Consider the following 25,098-nt stretch of genomic DNA (forward strand, 5'->3'; position numbering starts at 1 on the left):
CCAAAAGAACAGAATAGTACCTTCAAAGTGCTGTGAGAAAATAACTTTCAACCTAGAATTCTAAGCAGCTATCAATCAATAGCGATAATGAAATAGACATTTTTAGTCAAAGTCTGAGAAGTTACTACTATTTACTGAAATAGCTACTAAGAGGATGTGCTCAGGAAGAGAAACACTGAACCTAGAACAGAACAAGATACAAGAAGAAATTCAAAACGTTAAGAAAAAAAAAAACAAAAAAAACCCCAACAAACTGAAGCTGCCAGGTAAACTCACATTTCATACTTCTTTCTTTTCCTAAACAATCAACCAACCAGGATATAATTCTTTCTGGTCACCCATCCCAGTAGTTCGTAAACATGACAAAACAAACGAACTGACCTGAGTTTTTAAAATGAGAACACACACGTGGGCCACACCCTGATGGACTGTAACTCTGGGGAGTAAGGGCGGAACTTTTTTAAAGCCACCAGACCAAGATGATAATCAGGTTCAGGAACTTTAGATTCTAGCATTTCCTTCATCCATTACTCAGTGTGTGGTTTGTTTCTCAAATGGCAGCATCACTATTACCCGGGAACTTGTGGAAATGCAAATTCTCAGGACCCACCCCAGATACCGAATTAGAATTTCTGGGGATGGACTCAGGAATCCGGCTTTAAGAGGCCCTCCAGGTGATTCTGACGCTGGCTCGAGTTTGAGAAAGCTGCTTTAGTCTCATGCCCATGACTGTTCACACTTCCACATGAACAAATCCCCTGCTGCCGCTCTGTCTACAAACTCTTTCCATTTTCCCCTGGAGCAATGTACCATGGTCAACCAATTCCCATACATTCTTAATTTGGTCATTGACTTTTCTTTTCATCTTTTTGCCTTAACTAAAGCCGGTCCACTTCTCTTATAGAGTCCACATATAAAGGCTGTTCACTCTCCCAAACACCATGTAGCTCAGGGTCTGAAAAGTGAGGTCCACTCATTTCCTAACTCCCCTTAACTCTAAAAGCAGTTGGGTAAAAATCTCACCTTTTCTGAGACTCCGCATTCTCATGGCTTCAGTCATCAACTACGTATGATATTGACTTCCAAATTTCTCTTGTGATGTTGAGACCAGAAGAACCCAATGCCTACCTGACTCTTCTACTTGGATGTTCCAAAGGAACCTCAAACTTAACACATAAAAATCTTAACCTGCTGTGTTGTCCAATTCCGTTCTTCCTATGTTTTCTACTATAAATGAATGGTACCACCATTCATCTATCCAATTATCCAAGTTCAAAACCTGGAAATCATCGACAGAATCTCTTATTTAAACATTCAATTAATCAGCCATTACTATCAATTCCACCTTCTGTAAGTTCTGCAGTTCTGTCCATCACAACTGTTACTGCTATAGTACAAATTATCATCCCTTGCTCAGATATCCTATACAGCAAGAGCCTCTTAACTGCTCACTCTCTCTCCAGAATGAATTCCTCCAATTCATTTTACAGTCCCCAAATTTCCAGAACATTTATTGGTACCTTATGGGATGTGAATTATATTTCAATTTTTAAAAATCATGGGATCTTATAGTTTTAATACTTCTACTATTCTAAAATCCATCATCACTCAACAAAAGTTTTTAAATCTAGCTCTGTTACTCAATTGTTCTGGTTCACTTACTTATTGACAGTTTTATCACAACTATGTAACACAAAGAACATCAATCAAAAAATGAATTATTGAATTACATCCAAATTAATCCTTAAAGTTTAAGACAGCTTTAACTAGTAACTTCATCTGTATGAACTTTACTGAAATAAATTTTAGTTTGTGTTATAAATAGTGGCACTTCACCATGTTTATAAGATGAGAAAAATAAGAACATTGTAAAAAGAAAAAAAATCTTGAAACTCATGGAAAGAAAATATTCCAGATTTTGAAAAAAATAAAACTCACCATACACACCTGTAGGAGTAGAACTGTTCATGGTAAAAGGTCCGTTAATGATGTCAGAAGAAAGAAGCTCATCAGATCCCCGCTGAAAGCAAGAACGATATTCTATTAATAAAACAAGTTTTGGATAATGGTCTATATTACTACTGAAAATGTTAAAATCTAGTAATATTACTTTATCTGAATATCAAGACATTTAAGGGGAAGTTCTCTAGAATCACAAAATCTAAATGTTGGAAGTAAATTTTACAGTAAAAAAAAATTACTGAACATCCACATGATTGTTAGTTATGAAAAACAGAACTGCCATCACATAACTGGCATAATCCTGCAACCCTTTTTGATCAAACTTAATCCTCTGAGATGCTACATGTGAATACCAGAAACCCTATTAGGGGTTGCATTGTCACGTTGTTTTTGTAGTATGTATTTTAGCATATTAAGCATGTTAACTTTTCATAGTATTTCTTAAGTATTTGCATGCAAATAATTTGTGCAGCACTCCTTCAGAATCTTGACTTTTCAATACCTACATTTTTTTTTAAGTTGAACTCAAAGATGCAATTTATTTCTATACTGGTAAAATTCTTCCTAACAAAGTGATTTTTTATCCATTAATCTTCAAAATGATCTTTAATGTGTACTATTTCTTAAACAACTACTATTTAAGTAATTTACTCTTTTGTTCAGATAAAAGTTTTGACCAATTCCAACACTGAACTCTCAGTGCTAAAAGACAAGTCAGACAGGCCTTTTCATTGTAACCCTAAGATGTATTACCAAGGTTAAAAAGTTTACGTTTGGGGCTGGCCCTGTGGCTAAGTGGTTAAGTTCTCGCGCTCGGCTTCGGTGGCCCAGGGTTTCGTCGGCCCAGGGTTTCGCCGGTTCGGATCCTGGGCGCAGACATGGCACCACTCTTCAGACCATGCTGAGGTGGCGTCCCACATGCCACAACTAGAAGGAGCCACAACTAAGAATACACAACTATGTACCAGGTGGATTTGGGGAGAAAAAGGAAATATAAATTTTTAAAAATCCATTAAAAAAAAAAGAGTTTACGTTTAAAGACAACAAACACCGTGTACAAACTTAAAACCAACCTATTTCAAATGTTATTGTTTGTTTAACTTGGTCAATTTTTAAGAACAAATATTTTGGTCTACTGGATGATAAAACTTAATCCCCAAACTATCTTAGAAATATCAGAATAGCAATAGTGCCCCAACAGATATTTAACGTTCAGGGGTCAGGAGCAGTTCTGGAAAGAACCACTTTAGCCTCTGCTAAAGAAACGCAAACCACCAATGTGTTTGCACAATAGAAATACAATGATTTAAGCAATTCCTGTATTAAACAGCCAGAAACTATTCCCTTTGGTTCTTTCACCAGAAGTTTACAGAGAGGGCTTGGGACAAGAGGAAGGAATTAAGTAAGCACGTAACGAAATAAAATTCAAAGTCTCAACTTCTAGAAAAACCAAGGTTATGGCCTCACCTAAAGCAGAGGCCTTCCTGATAACACCCGAAATACAGACACTGGTAGCCAAAGACAGACTTTGTAGTTCACTGTCTTGCTGCAGACATGGAAAGGTGAATTTCTGAGGTTTTAAATGTAGTAAAAATTTTAACGTGCCCAACACGTTTTTATATATGAGGAATTTGGTAAAATATGTTTTACTAATAGATATATCTTCTACATATATGTGAGTTTATATCAATATGTAAGTTGGTTAATTTGATCTTAGACACCACTTAGAGGTGACTTTAGTTCTTTTCTAGTGTGTTAAAATGCCAACTATGGGGCTGGCCCCATGGCCAAGTGGTTAAGTTTGCGCACTCCGCTTCAGCAGCCCAGGGTTTCTCTGCTTCAGATCCTGGGCACGTACATGGCACCACTCATTAGGCCATGCTGAGGTGGCATCCCACATGCCACAACTAGAAGGACCCACAACTAGAAAACACAACTATGTAATGGGGGAATTGGGGGCGAAAAAGCAGGAAAAAAAAAAGTCAACTGAAGATTACTTCTAGGTGGATTGCAGACTGAAATGTAAAAGGCAGGGGCTGGCCCAGTGGCACAGCAGTTAAGTGTGCACGTTCCACTTCGGCAGCCCAGAGTTCACCAGTTCGGATCCCAGGTGAGGACACGGCACCACTTGGCACGTCATGTTGTGGTGGGCATCCCACATATAAAGTAGAGGAAGATGGGCACAGATGTTAGCTCAGGGCAGTCTTCCTCAGCAAAAAGAGGAGGATTGGCAGCAGTTAGCTCAGGGCTAATCTTACTCAAAAAAAAAAAAAGTGACTATATCAAGTGTTGATAAGAATGTGGAGCAACAGAACTCTTATATGTCGCTAGTGGGAGTGCAAATTGGTACAACTTAATGAAAGTGACTCAATATACTACAGTTGAATATATGAATATCCTAGGATACCTATGGTATTCTACTCCTATGGATATACTCAAGAGATTGCCTGCTTATGTGCACCTAAACATATGAGAATGTTCTCAGCAGCATTATCTCTACTAGCCAAACTGAAAACAACCAAATGTCATCAATTATAGAATGGATGAAGAAATTTTTGTAAATGCATTCAACGATTTATAGCAATGAGAATGAACTATTACTCCACACAATAACACAGATAAATCTCACAAACATAGGAAGTCACAAAAGAATGCACACTATATTACTGCATTTATATAGAGTTCAAAAATAGTCAAAACTAAATTATACATCTAAACTATGTATCTACATGCAGAAGATGAATGTTGGACCCCTTCCTCACACCATATACAAAAATTAACTCAAAAAGGGTGTATATCTAAATGTAAAACTATAAAACTCTTAGAAAGAAACACAGGAGTAAATCTTCATGGCTTTGGGTTAAAAAATGGTTTTCTGACACCAAAAGCACAAGTGACAAAAGAAAAGAAAAGATAAATAGATAAATTGGACTTCATCAAAAATAAACACTTTTGTACTTCACCATCAAGCAAATGAAAAGACAAGCCAGAGAATGGGAGAAAATATTTGCAAACCATATATCTGACAAGGGACTGGTATCTAGAACATATAAACTCTTCTAACTCAATAATGAAAAGACAAATAACTCAATTAAAATAATAGGCAAAGGATTTGAATAGATATTTCTCCAAAGAAGATATACAAATGGTCAATACGCATATGAAAAGATGCAGGGCCGGCCCCGTGGCCAAGCGGTTAAGTTCGCGCACTCCCACTTCAGTGGCCCAGGGTTCTGCCGGTTTGGATCCTGGGAAAGGACATGGTACCACTCATAGGGTCATGCTGAGGAGGCATCCTACATGCCACAACTAGAAGGACCCACAACTAACAATACACAACTATGTACCGGGGGACTTTGGAAAGAAAAAGGAAAAATAAAATCTTAAAAAAAAGAAAAAGTCCACCAGAAAACTATTAGAAATAATTAACAACTACAGTAAAGATGCAGGGTACAAAATCAGCTTAGAAATATTAGCTGCATTTCTATACTCTAATAACTTACAGAAAGGCAACTCAAGAATTCCATTTACAATTGCAACAAAAAGAATAAAGTATCTAAGAATAAATTTAGGTATACTAAGAATACTATTAGGAATAATACTAAGAATATTACTCAGTCATAAAGAGAGACAAAGTCATCCCATTCACAACAACATGGATGGACCTGGAGGGAATTATGCTTAGCGAAATAAGCCAGACTGAGAAAGACAAACACCGTATGATTTCACTCATTTGTGGAATATAAACAAACACATGGACAAAGAAAACAGTGGGATGGTTACCAGGGGAAGGCGGGTAGGGTACACAGGGGGTGAGGGGGAGCACTTATGTGGTGACAGACAAGAAATAAGGTACAACTGATATTTCACAATGATGTAAACTATTATGAACTCAGTAAAAAAAAAGAGGAAAAAAAAAAGAGGAAAAAAACCCCATGTGAGTTCCTCATGGGAATCTATCTATACGGGAAAGGAAGGAAAGAATCAAAGGGAGACAACATACACGAGAAAAATCACACAACCTGAAATTACGAGCAAGTAATTCCTAAGACTTAAAAAAATTAAGAAAATATAATAAGCTCTCCTAAATAAAATACTAAAGGATATAACAGTTTAAGAGAGAGGTAAGTGGGAAATCTACCAAAGGACTTAGAAGACAGATTAGTAAAACACAAGAATAAAGCGGTATCACAAAAGTCAACATTTCAAAGAGAAGGATGAGAGAACCCAAAGTGCAAAACACCTTTCCATCACCCAAAGAAGTTACCTACTGGGAGGAACCAACTCTTAGCCCGTAATTTTGATGTCAAAAAGCTGGAAAGAACAAATTTTCAGGAAAGCACTCGCTTGGAAGCACATGAGATTACCTAAAAGGCATCTAGAGAAAGTGCTCAACTGTTAACACAGGCCCCAGGTAACGCTTGCCAGCTATGAATCCAAAAAGTTGAACATAGTCGTCTTAATGCACACAAACCATTTCAGTTTCAGTTTGGGGAGAGAAACGAGTTTGCTCATGGTTCTTTCTATTTCCATCTCAACTCAATAAACTGTGTTACCTAGTTTCCTAACAAATAAATCTCCAAGCAACCATCAACGTAAAATTATTCCTTGCTTACCAATTCGAGTCTAAACATACTGCGATGGCCACTAAAAGCTCTAATCTAGACTCCTACTTACAATAACACCTGTGAGTCTTGTAATTTTCCCCCAAATACATCATATTTATTCTTGCCTCTTTTTACGCTTTTCTCCTGCCTTAAACACTATCCCTTCACTACATATCCAGTCCTACGTACTGCTGACAGAAAAATAATACCACACCCTTGAAAATTTTTCTATCCCAAAAGTGAAGAGGTTGAAATTAATTCTGATTGTCTTTCAACATTAAGATGTGTACATTTCTAGGACTGTAATATACTTCACATAATATAGTCTATCTGATAACTATCAATAGCACATATTTTATCAAATACGTACACAAAGTTTTTTATCAGCCACTGTGATGTCTATTGTTGTGCCTTATACTTGATAATATTCCCTCATATCCTATAGCAGAGTTTCAGGTGCCATATAATGGCTCTCTGCCTTGGGTACGCATTACAATCATATATCCAGTTTAAAACCAATACTACACACTAGGTTCTATCCCAGAGATTCCTAACCAGTAGATCTAGGCTGAGGCCTGGGCACCTGTACATTTCCAAAGCTCTGATGTGTAGCCAGTTGAAAACTACTATAAACAGATGCTGTAATGAAAATAGAAGCATCATGGTTTAAAAAGGTAGTTTTCCAGAGTAGTTCAGATCTAGGTTTTAAGAGGCTCCTCAAACTTAATTTACCTTTGTATGATGCTACATATTATTTAACCTCTCCAAGGCTCAGTTTGCTCATTTTAAAATGAGCATCACAATGGTACACATTATAGGCTGCTTTAAGGATTACTAATTCTAATACATAGGTCTCATTAAATACTGGCCAATAAATGCTAATGATTAATTACTTAGTCCTTTTCAAAAGCTATATATATGCCAAGTCACATGTATTCAATGTAATTAGTATTGGACAGTAATCTCCTAGAGGTGAAAGACACCATTCTTTTTTTTTTTTTTTTTTTTTTGCTTTTTCTCCCCAAATCGCCCCAGTACATAGTTGTATATTTTAGTTGTGAGTCCTTCTAGTTGTGGCATGTGCGACGCCAACTCAACACGGCCTGATGATCGGTGCCATGTCCATGCCTAGGATCCAACCAGGGAAACCCTGGGCCACCAAAGTGGAGCCCGCGAACTTAACCACTCGACCACAGGGCCGGCCCTGATCACCAGTATTTCAATAAAGGAAACCTTTCAAAGTTTTAAAAAGAAATGCCACCTCCCAATCCTAACAAAAATTTCCTTCTCAGGTGAAGTGATGAAAGACTTGATTTCAATAAAACATGTTTAAAAACAGAAAGCAACAACTTTCACATTTTATGTAACAAACTCAAAATACATATTCAATTCTAATAACTAGAGTTGAAACTCCCTTTGTATATGATTGCACAGGAGATTTAATAAAGTCCCATTTGAGAATGAGAAAGGATAAAGCATGCATCTGCCCGGGCATTAGGATTTTTCCTGCAGAACACTGATGAGAGTCACTTAGAGAAAACAGAATTAAAAATTTTCACTGTAACCATCCTTATTTAAGCATCTTTGCATACTCATCCAATTATCTCACAATAAATCAGTAGATGTTAAAGAACTAGATCGTTTTTCATTTTGATAATTCACTTTTATCTCAATATGCATTTTACAAAGTTATAATATGAATCTATGCCCCCTCTCTAATCCTTTTAACTGATAAGCTTTTGCATCACGTTGTTACAGACTCTTCATCATAATTATTTTTAAGGGATTCTTAAAGTTGTATGGTGGCATAATGGACTATTCTATTATTAAATATTGATGTTACTTGCATTTTATTTATACCATAAATTATGCTGCATTAATTCAGAATACAGCATTTTCTGTATTTTGTATTCTATCCAGAGAATATTCAGAAGTGAATTAGACAATTCTTCCCTTTTTAAGTGGAGGTAAAACTGCAAGAAATCTTAAATTCCTAATTAACAGTGGAGAGTAACTTCAAGTTACAACTACAGTACAAATGATTACTAAGAAGCATTTTTATTTCTACAGGGGTCTCTCAAACATTATTAGAATTGGCACATGACCACCTCATCTTAATGTTACTCAAGAGTTTGGCTCACAGTGTGAGTAAAGAATTTACCCCCTGCCCAAAGAGAGGTCTGACTTTTGATCTCTCCTGGGACGTAATCTCCAACCCACGGGGAAGGTCATGCCTGAGAGAGGTGTCTGTTTTTTACCTAGAGGCTTTGGGTAAGTCTTTGGGCAGTCTTAGGGTGGGGGATGGCCACACCAAAAAGACTAACATGATTTAGGTGGGTGCTTTTAGCCACACCTGGAGAGGCAGAGACCGAAGTCTCTGATCAGCCTCAAGGGCAATCAATTATGCCTACATAAAGGAGCCGTCAATAAAAAATGTAATCACCAAAGCACAGACAGCCTCGCTGTTTGACAATACTCCAAGAGTACTGTCACACATTGATGCTGGGAAAGTAATGTGTCCTAACTCCACCGTGGGGAGGACAAAGGAAGCTCTGTACTTCCCAGACTCTGCCCTATGTGTTTCTTCCCTGGGCTGATTTAAATCTATATCCTTTCCCTGTAACAATTAGTAACCACGTGTATAACAGCTTTTGGTGAGTTCTGCAAGTCCTTCTAGCAAATTACAGGACAACCTGAGAGCGGTTTTGGAAACTCACAAGACAGAAGTGAGGGTAGTCTTTTGTGGACTGTGTCCCCTAACTTTACAGTTGGCCCAATTCCTCTCATGGTTAAACGAAGAATCAATAGAGGAAAGATAATAAAACTATTCCTTTAACAGATTTTTTACAACTTTATTCTTGGGGCCAGCCCCGTGGCAGAGTGGTTAAGTTTGCACACTCTGCTTCGGCAGCCCAGGGTTTCCCAGGAGCGGACATGGCACCACTCATTAGGCCACGCTGAGGCAGCCTCCCACATGCCACAACTAGAAGGACTCACAACTAAAATATACAACTATGTGCTGGGGGCATTTGGGGAGAAAAAAGCAGGAAAAAAAAATTGGCAACAGTTGTTAGCTCAGGTGCCAATCTCCAAAAAAAAAAAACTTTATTCTTAACCTCTGAATTACCATTTGGACTTCTAACTGTAAAAGAAAAACTTAGTCTAAAAATGTGATCAAATATTCAAGTATAGAAAAAAATGGGAAAACTACCTTAATTTATATTGTATCTTAAATTAATGCAACATCAGTTAAGTCGTGTTCAATGTATTCACACCACATATAAACTATCATAATAAGGAAATGGTGAGAATTGCAGTCTTCAAAATAAAACCACTTAAGTTTGGTAATTCTACTAGATCTTTCTACAGTAACAGGAAGAGCTTGTAAAAAGGAAGATGCCTAAAATAATGCATAAGTGAAGGAAACCCTACAGTATTAGAGTAAAGTGTTGGAGTGGCTATTTTTGTTTTTATCGTCTTATTATACAAGAAAAACTAAAATATTTGATCCTAAAGGTTCATATCTGGAAATTGTCTTACATGAGAGATGGGGTGTACTATTCATTATATAGAATAAACAACACATCTCTCAAATAATTATACTTTAAAAAACTGGTAAGTTTTTTACCCTACTAATTCCAGGATATGATACACAAAAGACAAAGAGAGTAAAAGCAGTTTACATGTGAAAATGCAGTGATAAAAAAAAAGTATTCTGCTAATTGCAATTTACCGGCCAAGTTTTCTCCCCCTCCCCCAAGAATTCAAATTCAAATCACAGAAAACAAAGGTTTTTTAAAGCTTAAATCTCAAGAGTCATATTACTCTGTAAAGCTTTGTAAAAAGATGAGAAAAACACAATTAGTTCTGTATTAAATATGCCCCTTTTAAAAACAAAACTTTTCTTTCCTTGACATAATTTTTTTCTCCTGAAAACACATCACTACCTATAATTACAGACTACTTCAGTGCAAAACAAAAGTATTTCTGAAAATTATATTTAGTATTTAATATACATCCTAAGTGTCTGAAAAGCAATTTTCCATTATAGTAAAGGAAGAGCAGGGCAGATCCAGGTACAAATGAGTACCTCTCTCAAAAGGTCTGACTGCTATGATGAGAGATTATGGTTGAAGAGATGGATGGAAGATAAGCAAAATGAAGACCAAAAAAATGATGGAAAGCTTATCTGGATGAGTGACTACAGACGATCAACAGAAGGAAACTGTTAAAAAGGGAGAGAAAAAAGACTGTACCACAGGGAAACAAATTAACATACACAAGAAGGCTTTAACAAGCTAAATAATGAAGATATCATGGCGGGGAGGGGGTTGACAACACTGGATCAACAGTCTCCTTTGAAACATGCAGTAAATTTACATAAGTGTAGCAGTCGTTCTGAGGACTTGTTGGCTCTCTGGCTAAGTCAACACACCAGTCAGCTTCATAGCCTCAAGTATCCATTGTCAAAGCTCTCTCCAAATGAAGAATAAATACAAAGGGCCAACAAAGCAAAGGAAATCTGTAATTAAGCAGCACAAATAAAGTGTTTCATTATCAAATATGATGGGAAGTAGTTTTATTTAGCATTAAAGTGAGATTATTAATATGATAAAAGGGAATCCACACAACTGAGAAACAGCCACTAAAGTAACATGTAAGGAAGATTCTGCATGGTTAAACTTCAGATCATACCTAAAATCCATATGAAATTCAGGAACAAGACATCATTTGTTTTAGTCTATCAAGACACTATAATCATAAAAAAAGGCTATCAAAAAATTGCAGAGGGCCAGTCCCATGGCCAAGTGGTCAAGTTCGTGTGCTCCACTTCGGTGGCCCGGGGTTCGTTGGTTTGGATCCCGGGGGCAGGGGGGTGTGGGGAGAGAACCTACACACCACTTGTCAGGCCATCCTATGGGAGCATCCCACATAGAAGAACTATAATGACTTACAACAAGGATATACAACTATGTACTGAGCCTTTGGGGAGAAAAAAAGAAAAACAGGAATATTGGCAACAGATGTTGGCTCAGGGCCAATCTTCCTCACCAAAAAGCATACCTTCAAAAAAAAAAAAAAGGAGAGAGGAAAACAAATTCACAATTTTTCATGATCCTAGAACTATCTATATTATATATTTTTTTGGAAACTATTATGTTATTATTAAGGAATCCACTTCTATGAGTGTCATAAAGCCCAGGTTGTGTTAACAGTGACAAGTTCTGGAGGTAACTACATCCAACTCTGGACTGTCCGGTTATAACCACTGTCCTCTCTCTATCTCAGCTGAAAACCCAGACCTGTGAGGCTTCAATCCCTGCCCTCCCATTCCTGGAAGATGCCAAAGCCAACTACGGAGGAGGATTTTTCAGAGAAGATGACTGTGTCTTCCCAGAAGACAAATCCTCTACCCTGCTTTATGAGGTAAATAGCACCCCCAAACTACGGACAGGGTGGGACCTGTGCAGTATTTTTTTTTAAATAAAAGAATCCTAAATACCAAAAGTAATATCCAAGTCCTACCTTGAAGCCAACGTAGCCCCCTCTATAAAATTTCCAGCAGATGGTCTAGTGACCCTTTGTGAACACTTCCCAGAACAGACAGCTCACATTAATCCTGCTGTTTCTGTTTTTCCATAAACAGAAATAAAAGTGATATTATGTAGAGTCTCACCATACTATATACACTTTTTTCTTTTTCGTTTTTTTTTTCTTTTGCTGAGAAAGATTTGCCCTGAGATAACATCTATGCTAATCTTACACTATTTTGTATGTGGGTTGCCACCACAGCATGGCTGACAAGTGGTGTAGGTCCATGCCTGGGATCTGAACCTGTGAACCTGGGCCACCAAAGAGGAGCACACCAAACTTCACCACCACACCATGGGGCTGGCCCCACTATATAAACTTATTGATTATGTTCTCCTGAATACTCACTCACATATCCTACTCCACAGAACCTACTATAATGTTTTGCATGTAATCTATGTTCAAAACTTTTTTTGCTTAAAAATAAATAATAACTATAAGGATAAGGGAATAAACTGAACATTCAGTGAAGGTTTCAGAATAATTGTGAGGCAGTTCGTGGTAACTCCAAATTTTTTTTTGACATTTAGTCTTTTGTTAACATTTACCCTTTCACAGCCTCCTGTTACTCTAAACACATCCCAAACTCAAAGGCACTAGCTATGGGTAACTGTACCCTTACAAATGATTTGGAGATCTTATCCCCACAAACACTGTAACCCATCAACACTCTTCATCTGCTAAACGAGTGTGATTATCCCTAAGCATATTTCCTAAACAACAGTTACTCCCTCCCCCCAAAAAAGAATAGTCACCAAATTGTTCACTTGCAACATTTTCGGGTCCAAGACTGCTACTGTTGAGATTTTAGAACAATGAGAATAAAAAAGGTGGTAATTAAAGACGGGGCACACTCTTCAAATGTAGAGCTGTGGCACTGTTTAAAATCTCCTGTTTATGATACAGTTTCAATAAAATGACTTTGATTGCCTTAATTTTATATGGACATCTTAGCAATAAAATATTAACACTTTTTTAATGGCGAGCAAATTATTCCTCCAAAAGACTTCTAATTCATGACATCCAACCAAAATGCCATTCATGTGAATATTTATTTAGTTCCTACCATACAGGAATAGCTCTTACATATTAAATTCAATGTGTATAATTGTCTTAGCAATAATATTCATTCAACAAATCCAACAAGCAATTAAGGAGTACCAAACTACGAGCCAGGTCTTTAACTCCTGGGGAAAATCCCAGTGAACAAACAAAAAACAAAGATCCCTGACCATATCTTATGCAGTTTACCATCTTGCATAGGAAACAGATAATAATTAAACTTAAAAAATTATGTAACATGTTTTAAAGTTATACCGGCTTTTTCAAAAATAAGATAACGAGCAGCCAGGGGTGAAGAGGAGAACTGTGATTTTTAAGTGGTCACGGAAAGAATTTAAGAGAAAGTGACATTTAAGCAAAGTCTTAAAGCAGGTAAGGAGTAAGCTATGTAGCTATCTGAGAGAAGAACGTTACAGGCAGAGAAAACTGAGATAGTAAGCCTTGCACGTTCTAGGAAACAGGGAGGAACGGTTTTTTCCTCCCCAAAGCCCCCCAGTACACAGTTGTGTATCCTAGTTGCAGGTCCTTCTAGTTCTGCTATGTGGGATGCTGCCACAGCATGGCCTGATGAGCAGTGCTAGGTCCATCCCCAGGATATGAACCTGCAAACCCCAGGCCACCAAAGCGGAACATGTGAACTTAACCACTCCGCCACCGGGTGGGCCCCTACATGATCTGATTTACTTTTTTTTTTTTTTTTTTTTTGAGGAAGATCAGCCCTGAGCTAACTACTGCCAGTCCTCCTCCTTTTGCTGAGGAAGCCTGGTCCTGAGCTAACATCTGTGCCCATCTTCCTCTACTTTATATATGGGACGCCTACCACAGCATGGCCTGCCAAGCAGTGCCATGTCCGCACCCTGGATCCGAACCTGTGAACCCCGGGCCGCCAAGAAGCAGAACGTGTGCACTTAACCGCTGCACCACCGGGCCGGCCCCCTGATTTACATTTTAAAAGATCACTCTGGCTGCTGTGTTGAGAAGAGTCTGTAATAACGCAAGGAGGGAATTAGAGACTCCAGGCAGGAAACCATCACGATAATCCAGGTGAGGGGCCAAGGGAGTGGCAGTTACTGTGGAGAGTGGTTGGATTCTGAATCTACTTAGAAAGATCTGCTAATGAATTAGACACAGGGTGGGACAAAACGAAATCAAAGATGTCCCAGTTGTCCCAAATAGGCCTTAAGGTAAAATATTCTTGTTCTGTGGTCAGTCCACAGACATTTTTAAGATTATACACATATTCTGTAATTCTCACAACTCTGCAAAGTAGGTATTACTATCCTTTAAAGAAAGTAAGAATTAGAGAGGGTAAAAGGTACAATTAAAATCTAGGCTCGGTTTATTTTTCTGGGCCCCTACATACCTGTTTCTCTTCTTCTAATAAACAAATCTTCCCTCAATATGTTATGCCAATCCTTTAATCCCTTTATTCCACATCAAGACATCATTCTGTATTAGATATATACACTGTATATAAAGATATATTTATGTAACCATCCCTTACAAGAGCAAAGCAAACAAAATAAAGGATAGTCAATACACATTTGAGGCACAAATGAGTTAAGTAACTTACACAATCACACTACAAATAAAGAGTTGGGGTCAGGATTCAAATCCACATGGGCCAATTTCAGAGTCCACGCTTTTAATGGCTACACTAAAATGCCAAAACATTTTATTGATTGCTTAGTATGTGCCAGGTACTGTTCTACTATGTGCTTTATCATACATATTTCATGTACTCTAAGAAGCCTTCAATTGTAAGACCCATAACTTTATGGAACGTCTGGAAAGAAAAACTGCTGTCAATTACATTATAATACACTATGAACTTTAAGATGCACTCTGATGTCAGAAATGTTAATATAAAAAAAGTATGCCTCAGGGGCTGGCCCAGAGGCATAGTGCTTAAGTTTGCACACTCCACTTTGGTGGCCCAGGGTTCACAGGTTCAGATCCTGGGCATGGACCTACACAGTGCTCATCAAGCCATGCTGTGGTGGCGTCCCATATACAAAGTAGGGGAAGAATGGCACAGATCTTAGCTCAGGGACCATCTTCCTCAAGCAAAACCAGGAGGACTGGTAACAGATGTTAGCTCAGGGCCAATCTTCCTCTCACACACACACACACACACAAAGTATGCCTTAGAATCAATGAAATATCAAATCCTCAAAAAATTCTGAGGATTGAGTACTATTATGGTGACCAATGTTGGTTCAAAATATTATGTCTCATATCCCATTCATTAAAAATTACTAGTTTTATCCTTTTCCTTTCTGCATTTAGGTTTTGAGCCTCTTTCAACTGCCTTTCTTTCCTCAAGGTGACAACTAATGAAATATTAGTGCGTAACTTTGAAACCACAGGCTCTTATAAACTATTTGTGAAAGAAGTATCTGTGAGACAAGAGGATAATGTTCTCTCCTCCACTATCGTTGCAGAAAGACACAATTCTGGTCATAAAACTGCTTACAAATGCTATTTCTAACAAAGGAGTCTTGTGATCACCTAAACTCTGGAAAGCACAGCTACGATCTGTAAAAGTAACAAAGGTCTGGGTTTTGGTTAGTCGTCCTACTTAATACTTTACTGCCCTAGTAGTAATACTTAAATTGACAGCTAGTTTCTGAAATATATATACACCTGTAAGTTTTGTTTTATTAAGCCAATCATTGAAACTTCCTTCTTCTCACACATTCATTAACAAAACCTAACAATTTTTCAATTTCTCATAACAAAGAGCTGGAAAGCCTAGTATCATTTCACGAATGAGGAAACTAAGGCACAAATGAGTTAAGCAACTTACACAAATCACACTACAAATAAAGAGTTGGAGCCAGGATTAAAACCCATGTAAACCAATTTCAGAGTCTATACTTTTAACTGCTACACTAAAATGGCGAAATATGAAACCATCACTATGTTCATAATAAGAGATTAGTTAAATGAGTTACAGTATACCCATGCAATGAAATACTAGGTGGTTACTGGAATGATGAAGCACCATACCTAACGAGCTGGATATAAATTCACAAAAACAATGTTCATTCTGAAAACAACATATATTCGTCATAACATGTATTATATTTCCTATTTTTGTAAAAATAAAATAATAAAGATGCACATATACTGTAAGCATATATGTAAAGGTCTAAAAAGCAAATTCACCTAAATGTTAGCAGGGATTAATATCTGGCTTTCATTTTCTCTTTTATATTTGCCATGTTTAAATATTAATCAATCAGAGACAAAGGGGCTATTTTCATTTTGAAAAATAATGAACTTTAAAAACTTTGCCAACATTTTTCTCACGGTCCGTAGCTCGGTCTTTTTTTTAAAAAAAGATTTTATTTTTCCTTTTTCTCCCTAAAGCCCCCCGGTACATAGTTGTATATTTTTAGTTGTGGGTCCTTCTAGTTGTGGTGTGTGGGACGCCACCTCAGCATGGCCAGATGAGTGGTGCGATGTCCACACCCAGGATCCGAACCGGCGAAACCCCAGGCCGCCAAAGCCAAGCACACAAACTTAACCACTCAGCCAAGAGGCCAGCCCCGGAGCTGAGTCTTTCAATTAAATACATTTCACGAAGACTTTTGGTCAATTCTACCAGTGACTATTTTATTGAGCATATTATCATCTCCAAAATGTTAACAAAATGTTTTTTTAATTTAATATTTATTTTTGCATCTTTGAGTGATTTGCAAGCACCTCTGAATTTTATAATAGTCACACCGTATAAACTTAGGCTAATTGTCACGCTTCTTTAGTTCAAGAAAGAGCATTAGGCAATGAGAGTAAATGGTAATGAGCCCCAACAGATGGAATTCCAACGCATCACAAAAATAGGGTTGTATTCTAACCTCCTTTTCATCTTAGTGAAACTACAAATATACTTTACTGCTTTAGCTGACCGAAAGCTATGCTTCTATCTCTAATTCCAATAAAATGGTATACTATTTGTACTAGAACAGACCCAACTTCCAAAAATAATGGAGCTTATTAACCAAATACTGTCTGGAATATTAATTTTCCTAAAGCCAGCAGAGACACCATAGTGTAAAAACAAAACGTGTGCTTTGGGAACAAACCTTTGTTTGAATCCAGCCCCTGTCACTTATCAACCATTTGACCCAGGATGTTAGGTTACAGTAACATCCTAGGTTTGGTATCATCTTCTGTAAAATTGGTCTAACATTATAAAGATACACAAAGTGCCCTTTTAAAAGGACTTTTTGGATACTGATACCTAGCAGGACAGGGATAAAATGCATTTTTAATCTGAGACAGGGGGCGCAGAAGCAGTACCGGTGAAGAGAAGGTTAACATTCTGTCTACTTACTCTATCAATAATTAAGAGAGGTGCTGGAATCTACGACTAACGACGGATTTGGCTATTTCTTCTTTCACCCAAAACTGCCGTACGACTTCTCAAAAAAATGTCTTATTTTCCTGAGCAGGAGTCCTTTCCTAAATGACCAAGTCTAAAATGTCAGGAGCACGAGGAGCTCAGCCTACAAGGTTGATTCTCTTCAGCTACTTGGTTGGTGATGCTATTGTTGCAACGTGTCATCACCAGCAGCACAGCTGCTGAATGAGGCTCCTGTCTGCAACAGTGACTGAGCACAAACCACTGTTAATCTGCCAACATTCCCTCTGCGTGTAAAGAAAGGAACTCTCCTCTGGTGTTACTCTCAGCCACTGTTGCTCCCAACCTCCCAAAGGTGCAGAGCTCTCCAATTTCAGACACATTCATTCCTTCCCTCCCTCTCTCCCACCCCTCACATACACACACTCCCCTCTTGCCCAAACCACAACAAACATTTTAGTGTCAGTGTCTAGAATTAGCCTCAAGACCACCCCAGGTCCAAGAGTTCTCTAGAGAAGACTCACAGACTTGGCAGATAGTTGTGTTCACGGCTAAGACTTACTGCAGTGGAAGAATACAAAGCAAAGTCAGCAAAAGAGAAAGGTGTACAGGGCAAAAGCTGGAGGAAACCAAATGTAACCTTCCAAGAGTTCTCTCCCAGGGGAGCCGCACGGAACACACTTAATTACTCCAGCAATGAATTGTGATTAACACATGTGGAATGCTGTCTACCAGGGAAGGTCATTAGAGACTCATTGCCCAGGGTGTTTTCATTGGGGGCTGGTCACACAGACATCCTCTGCCTACCATGCACCAAAATTCCAGACTCTGAGAAAGAAAGTACAAACCTTATCATTTACGCAAACAGTCTAGGCACAATCAGCCACTCTTATCATTTAAGCACAGGTCATATCAATATAGGAAGCTGTTTACCAGCCAAGATACCAGCCAAGGGTCAGCCTTATAAGCAGCCTTTCTAAGGACAGCAGTCTGCAGCCTGCTACATTAACTATTTTCTGCACACTTCCCCAGCCCAAATGGCCAAGCAAGCCTTAACTTTTCTTGCAGCTGTCTGGCAAGGCTGGGACCTAGACATACTTCTTTAGTTGAGGTTCTATTTCCACAGTCTTTGCTGCTGCTGCTGCTGCAGCTCCTGCTGCATTGGCAACTGATTTGAAAGTGGGGGGAACTGGAGGCTCTCTGCTGCCTCCATAAGATCAGAGACAGAGAGGCCGACCCCGTGGCCAAGTGGTTAAGTTCGCGGGCTCCGCTGCAGGCGGCCCAGTATTTCGTTGGTTCGAATCCTGGGCGCGGACATGGCACTGCTCATCAAACCACGCTGAGGCAGCGTCCCACATGCCACAACTAGAAGGACCCACAACGAAGAATATACAACTATGTACCACAGGGGCTTTGGGGAGAAAAAGGAAAAAAAATAAAATCTTTAAAAAAAAAAAAAAAAAGATCAGAGACAGAATATTGTGTTGGGTTAAATAGCACAGGCTATGGAGTCACGCACTCTGGATTCAAATCCTGGCTCCACTACTTACTATGTGATGGATAAGTTATTTGATCTCTTTGTACCTCAGTTTCCACATCTGAAATGGGGAAAATACAACATCTTCCTCATGGTGTTGTAGTGAAGATTACATGCAAAAATACACATAAAGGACTTAGTACTTATTATTATTTAAAAAGAAGTTTCCCTCCACCTCTGCCTATCATTCTATCTCAGGTTAACTAATTAAAATAACCAGGGTCTTATACCCAAGGTCATGACACTACATTAGCAACAGCTAAAGTACCAAAGTATATCATCAATTTACAGTAGAGGAAATGGACTTTATAATCAATGGTATTTGGACAACTGGGTAGCCATTTGGAAAAGATAAAATTGACTCCAAACCTCACACCACACAACAGATAAACCCCAGATGAATCACTATCTAAATGTGAAAAATATTCATACAAGTATTAGAAGAAATCATGAGTGAATTCCATTACAACCCTAATGGGGAAAGCCTATCTATGCCTCAAAATCCAGAGCTAGGGGCCGGCCCGGTGATGCAGTGGTTAACTGCGCACATTCTGCTTCGGCGGCCCAGGGTTCACCAGTTCGGATCCCAGGTGCGGACATGGCACCGTTTGGCAAGCCATGCTGTGGTAGGCGTCTCACGTACAAAGTAGAGGAAGATGGGTATGGATGTTAGCTCAGGGCCAGTCTTCCTCAGCAAAAAGAGGAGGATTGGCAGCAGTTAGCTCAGAACTAATCTTCCTCAAAAAAAAAAAAAAAAGAACAAAATCCAGAGCTATACTAAAAAATAATAATAATAACAAATTCAATTATCTAAATATCAAAAGCCTCCACATGGCAGTAAGTTTCAAAACTAAGTCAAAGGACATATTGGGGAAAATAGTCGCAATTCATTGTAGACAAAGGATTTACCTCTCTAATTTATAAAGAGCTTCTAGAAGTTGAGAAGGAGAAGATTGAGCCAATAGAAAAATAAAGTTAAAGACCAACATCCCAAAGAAAAGGGAACAAAAATGACCCTTAAAGACATAAAATATGCTCTATCTCAGTCATAAAAGAAATGCAACTAAACTGGTAACATTTCTCACCAATAAGACTGGCAAAAATCCAAAAGTTCAACAGCACTATCTTGGCAAGAACTGGGTGGTGCAAAATACTACTACCCTAGTAGAGGTGAATTGGGCCTATTTATCTAGAGACACATCTAACCTTTGATCTAGCAATCCCATGTCTGGACTCTATTTCATAGATACACCTGTATCACATAAAATGACGAACTTACAAGATTACTCATGAGGAACTGTTTATTAGAGCACAGTATTGGAAATAAATTAAGAGTCCATCAACAGAGGACCTAACGAGTAACTTTCTATACCCACAAAATAAAATATTGTTGTGTAGCTGTTAAAAAATTGGGGGGGACTTTGAGGAAGGTTCTCTATGTTTTGATGAAAACATCAAAGTGCCGAACAGTGCACATAAATATGCTGCCTTTTGTATTAGAAGAGTAAGAAAAAATATATATATTCGCTTTATTTGCATTAAAAAGATACTAGAAGAGTAAAGAAAAAACTAGTAACCTTTGTGGGAAAGATGTGAAGGCAGACAACACCGCAAATAAGAGTTCTCCACAGATACACAGTTGAATTTATTTTTTGTTGAATTACTTCTGTTCTTTTTACTTTTACTCATAAATTTAATTTTTATCAAATACATGTACTACAACAAATCAAATATTACAAGAAAGTTTATATGCTAAAAGCAAATCTCTCTACCCTAATGCCAATCTTTAGTGGGTTCTTAGCTATTCTAACGGCTGTCCCCATAACCTTGGAGAGTATGCTTATACTACTACTTATGAGTTATCAACTTACAAAATAAACTGACTGACCTATAAGACGAAAACTTAAGAATTTACGTCTTACACTTCCTTTTTCTGTCCTCTGAATATGCGAAATATATGCTACTAATTTTAATTCTTATATAAGTATCTCTGAACTTTAAATACTACATTTATATCTTTATTGCTTATTTTGTCAATCTGACATTACCTCGTGATTCTCCATTTTGAAAGACAAAGCTATTGAGTGCTCTGTAATCCGTCTCTGCCTTCCTCCGTCTGCCACATTCACTTTTACTTTTTTATTGTTATGATTGTTACATTCTGCTCTGCAACAACGGCATTCTGAGCTTTATCCATTCATGTCCTGGCCAAAGGTTGACTCAAAGCTGAAAATCAATAAACAGCATTTATACTTTTATGACTATGCAAATATTGTTCAAGGAAATAGAATCCTGGCACACTTCACTTTTTTACTCTATGGTCTAATGTCACAACCTCAGGACCACTTGAACAAGACCGTTCCTAGATTCAAGGTCGAATGAACTCTTTATTATACTTTACATCAACTTCCTAACATCATGCCACATTCTAATTTGGTTCAGTTAGACCACGATTTTTTTTTTCTTTACATGACAGTTTTAAGTGCCTTTATTTTCCTCACATTACTATCCTTTATGATATCATCAAATTTTTCCCAAACTCTTTGTGACAGCATTCATTCTATCTAGCCCCATTTTTCTTCCCAAGATCTTCCTAAAACTCATTCTTCCTGCTTCAATCTAGAATGACTGCTTTCTACGCCTCTGAACAGCTGGTAACCTCAAGCTTCTTTTCACTTTTCTTCCGGGTTGGCTCAACTTTTTCTTGAACTTCCGTCCTCCTTGTCCTTAGTTTACTTTATCATTTCACTGGAATACATCTTTAAATCACTACCTAAATGAATGGTAAAGAGAAGGTAAACTTTCTGGGTCCAGGCATGTCTGAAAAGTCTATCCTCATAATTGTACCCTCATAATTAATCATTTGACTTAGTGAAGAATTCTGGGTTAAAAATTATTATAAACACTGTCCTATTTTTATCTAGCACATAGCGCGGCCGGTAAGGTGCCAGTCTAACATTCATTTCCTTGAAGTTGACTGGTTTTCTCCCTCCCTGGAAACTTTCAGAATCATTTCTTCACCCATGGAATTCTAAAATTTCACAATAACATATCTAGGTGATGGTCCTTTGTACTCACTGTACTAGGTAATAAACAGATTGATCTGAAGCTTGAAAGTAACAGGAGTTAACTCCCATCTGCAAAATCAAGCCTGGAGAAACTGTAGCTGCTAGACGGATGTGCGGATTTCAGGAACTAAAATAATGAGAGAAAAACTGTGAGAAAGTTGAAGGCTAATCTGAACTGTGATGGAGGTGACAGAGATGAGTGGCTACAAACTGCAGTTAAGGAAAAGTATCAGTGAGGGGACAAGCTGGAAGAAAGCATTTAAAATTCCATTCTTGCCGAAACATATTCTCAGAAATACAAAGCCTCACCAGATTTGCCACACAAAGATACAAGTTATAAACTTTTGGGAAAAAATACTCAAATTAATTGAAAAACAAAGCTAAGAGATGACATAAAAGATATAAAAAATAAAAATGATCATACATCTAGGTCAAGTTTATATTGCTATAAAAAAGAAAAAGATGAGGTCTAGAGAAAATGAGAAACTTTGTCTATTACAATCCAGAACTAAAATTCTGGATCGTCACCATTATGATGAAATATAAGGAAAAAAGATAAACAGTTGAGTGGAAATTTTAATATACCCCTCTTAGAAACCAATAGACCAAACATATAAAACATGACCAGAAAAAACAAATAATACGTATCAGTAACTTGAGCTAATAGATATACTGAACGCAGAAGTGACATCCAGCTAAGAACACACATTTACAAAAAGAGACATTGTATCAGGTTGGCAAACTCTATCTGTAAAGGACCAAATAATCTCAAAATTAGTGTGAAAGGAAATACAGAACTTGAGTTAACCATAAGAATTAAAAATAATGAAATAATAGACAAAGACCTCCCATACCCTTCTCCCAAACCAGGCCCAGATGGCTTTACAGGTGAGATCAACCAAACTTTCAAGAAAAAAACTGTTCCACAAAACAGCAAAAGAATGAGAGTTATCTGGTTCATTTTAAGAGGCTAGTATAATCTTGATTCCAAAAATAAAATTAGAAAATCACCACTCTGCAACTATCATAAGAACTAATTCAGGCAAGAACCATCAATGGATGCTAAAACTAATAGGTAAAAGTTTGAGAATTAAAATAATATTAACATCTCAAAGTATCACTCCACAAAATACTTATTAGTTACAAAGAGAAAAATGGTAAATCTACAGTGGAAAGAAAACCTGGCAAATACAACCTTAACCAAGTGATCACAATTAACATTACAAAAAATAAGATAAATCAGTCTCCTTTGTCTTCTGATAGAATACACTGAGAAGAACAGAACATCATTTCTGTGGTATTCCTACCAAAAATACACAACCTAAATCTAGTTAGGAAGGAATAGATAAACTCAGAGTGAGGGACATCCTACATAGTAACATGCCTGTATTCTTCTAAAATGTCAATGTCACGAATCAAAAAGACTGAGAGACCATTTCAGATTATCAAAATTATCAAAATTTCCTGATTTTGATAATTATACTACAGTAATTTAAGGAAACGTCTTTTTTTTTTTTTTTTTTTTTAGGCAATACACTCCCAAGTATTTAGGGGTTAAAGAATAAAGTAAAATATATCAATGAAGTTTCAAAAAAATCTCCTCACAAATTATTTAATGATTAATTATGAAAGGAAAAGTAGTAACTTAATAGTGGAGAAGCCTGGCTTACTATTCCATTAACCAAGTGATGATTCAAAAGGAAAAAAAGCAAAAGGATAGGGGCCAGCCCCATGGGGTAGTGGTTAAGTTCGGCATGCTCCACTTCAGCAGCCTGGGTTCGTGGGTTCAGATCCCGGGCAGAGACCTACACCACTCGTTAGGCATGCTGTGGTGGCAACCCACATATAAAGCAGAGGAAGACTGGCACAGATGTTAGCTTAGGGCTAATCTTCCTCAAGGAAAAAAAGAGGAAGACTAGCAACAGATGTTAGGTTAGGGCTAATCTTCCTCAGCAAAACAAAAAAAGGGGGGAAACACTGAGAGAGAGAGATGTATATGTATCTACAGAAAGTTATATATATATTATACACACACACACACACATAAAGTGAGAGAGAGACTGAATGAATATGAATGATAAAAAAGAAAATGGGGCAAAATGTGAACTACCTGGGTAATGGTTACGTAAGTTTTTTGTACCATTCTACAACCTTTCTATAAACTTGTATTAAAATAGAAAGTTAAGATATCAATGAAATTCACTACACTAGTACACTAAGAAAAAAGAAAACCTTTAAAAAAGGAAAATCAAAGTATATATGAAGTACAGTAAGCTAGTTAGAGAGAAAGAATGTGGTCATTCAAAAAAGTTATATGCATAATGATTTACAACCACAAAACATTTTCACTTATATGATCTTACTTTGATATTAATAAGCTATATTATTATTCATTGTTTCAATATTTATTCACCACTTTGAGTTAGGTAGTCTGTTATCTATGTATGCATAACAAATCATCCTAAAATTCAGCAGCCAAAAAAAACCCAAGTACTTTTTAACTCGGCTTCTGTGAGTCAGGCATCTGGGCATGGCTTAGCTTGGTCCTCTGGCTCAGACTCTGTCACAGGCTGCAATCATCTCAAGGCTCAACAGAGGAAATGGAGGATCCACTTGCAAGCTCACTAAAGTGGTTGCTGGCAGGATCCAGTCTGTATATGAGCCTCTCCATAAGGCAGCTCACAGCGCGGCAGCTCACTTTTATCAGTGAGCAAAGAGAAAGCAAGAAAAGCCAGTCTTTTGGAAGCTGATCCTTAAAGGAGATTTAAGCCCGCCATCTTGCTCTTTGTTGTCTCTTTGGCTCATCTGTTCTTTAACCTATCTTAAACACAGACAGATTAAAAGAAGAGAAACAGATACCACACAAATACTAAATCGTAAGAAAACTGGAATGACTACATT

General features: G+C 37.6%; 1 protein-coding gene across 11 annotated transcripts in view; it reads right to left on the reverse strand.

Annotated features, from left to right (window-relative positions):
* PTBP3 (polypyrimidine tract binding protein 3) overlaps positions 1-25,098 on the reverse strand; it is a 101,934-nt gene that overhangs the window by 62,793 nt on the left and 14,043 nt on the right. For 5 of the 11 annotated variants that reach the window (XM_046657633.1, XM_046657644.1, XM_046657672.1 and 2 more), the window contains one exon: positions 1,948-2,020. In XM_046657633.1, coding sequence (XP_046513589.1) covers positions 1,948-2,020 — 73 coding nt within the window. Of the gene's footprint in view, positions 1-1,938; positions 2,021-21,177; positions 21,208-25,098 lie in introns of those variants that run through there. The other 6 variants (XM_046657652.1, XM_046657632.1, XM_046657662.1 and 3 more) reach the window with 3 other exon arrangements.

This window comes from Equus quagga, chromosome 1 (genome assembly GCF_021613505.1).
Source record: "Equus quagga isolate Etosha38 chromosome 1, UCLA_HA_Equagga_1.0, whole genome shotgun sequence".
NCBI classification, from domain to species: domain Eukaryota; kingdom Metazoa; phylum Chordata; class Mammalia; order Perissodactyla; family Equidae; genus Equus; species Equus quagga.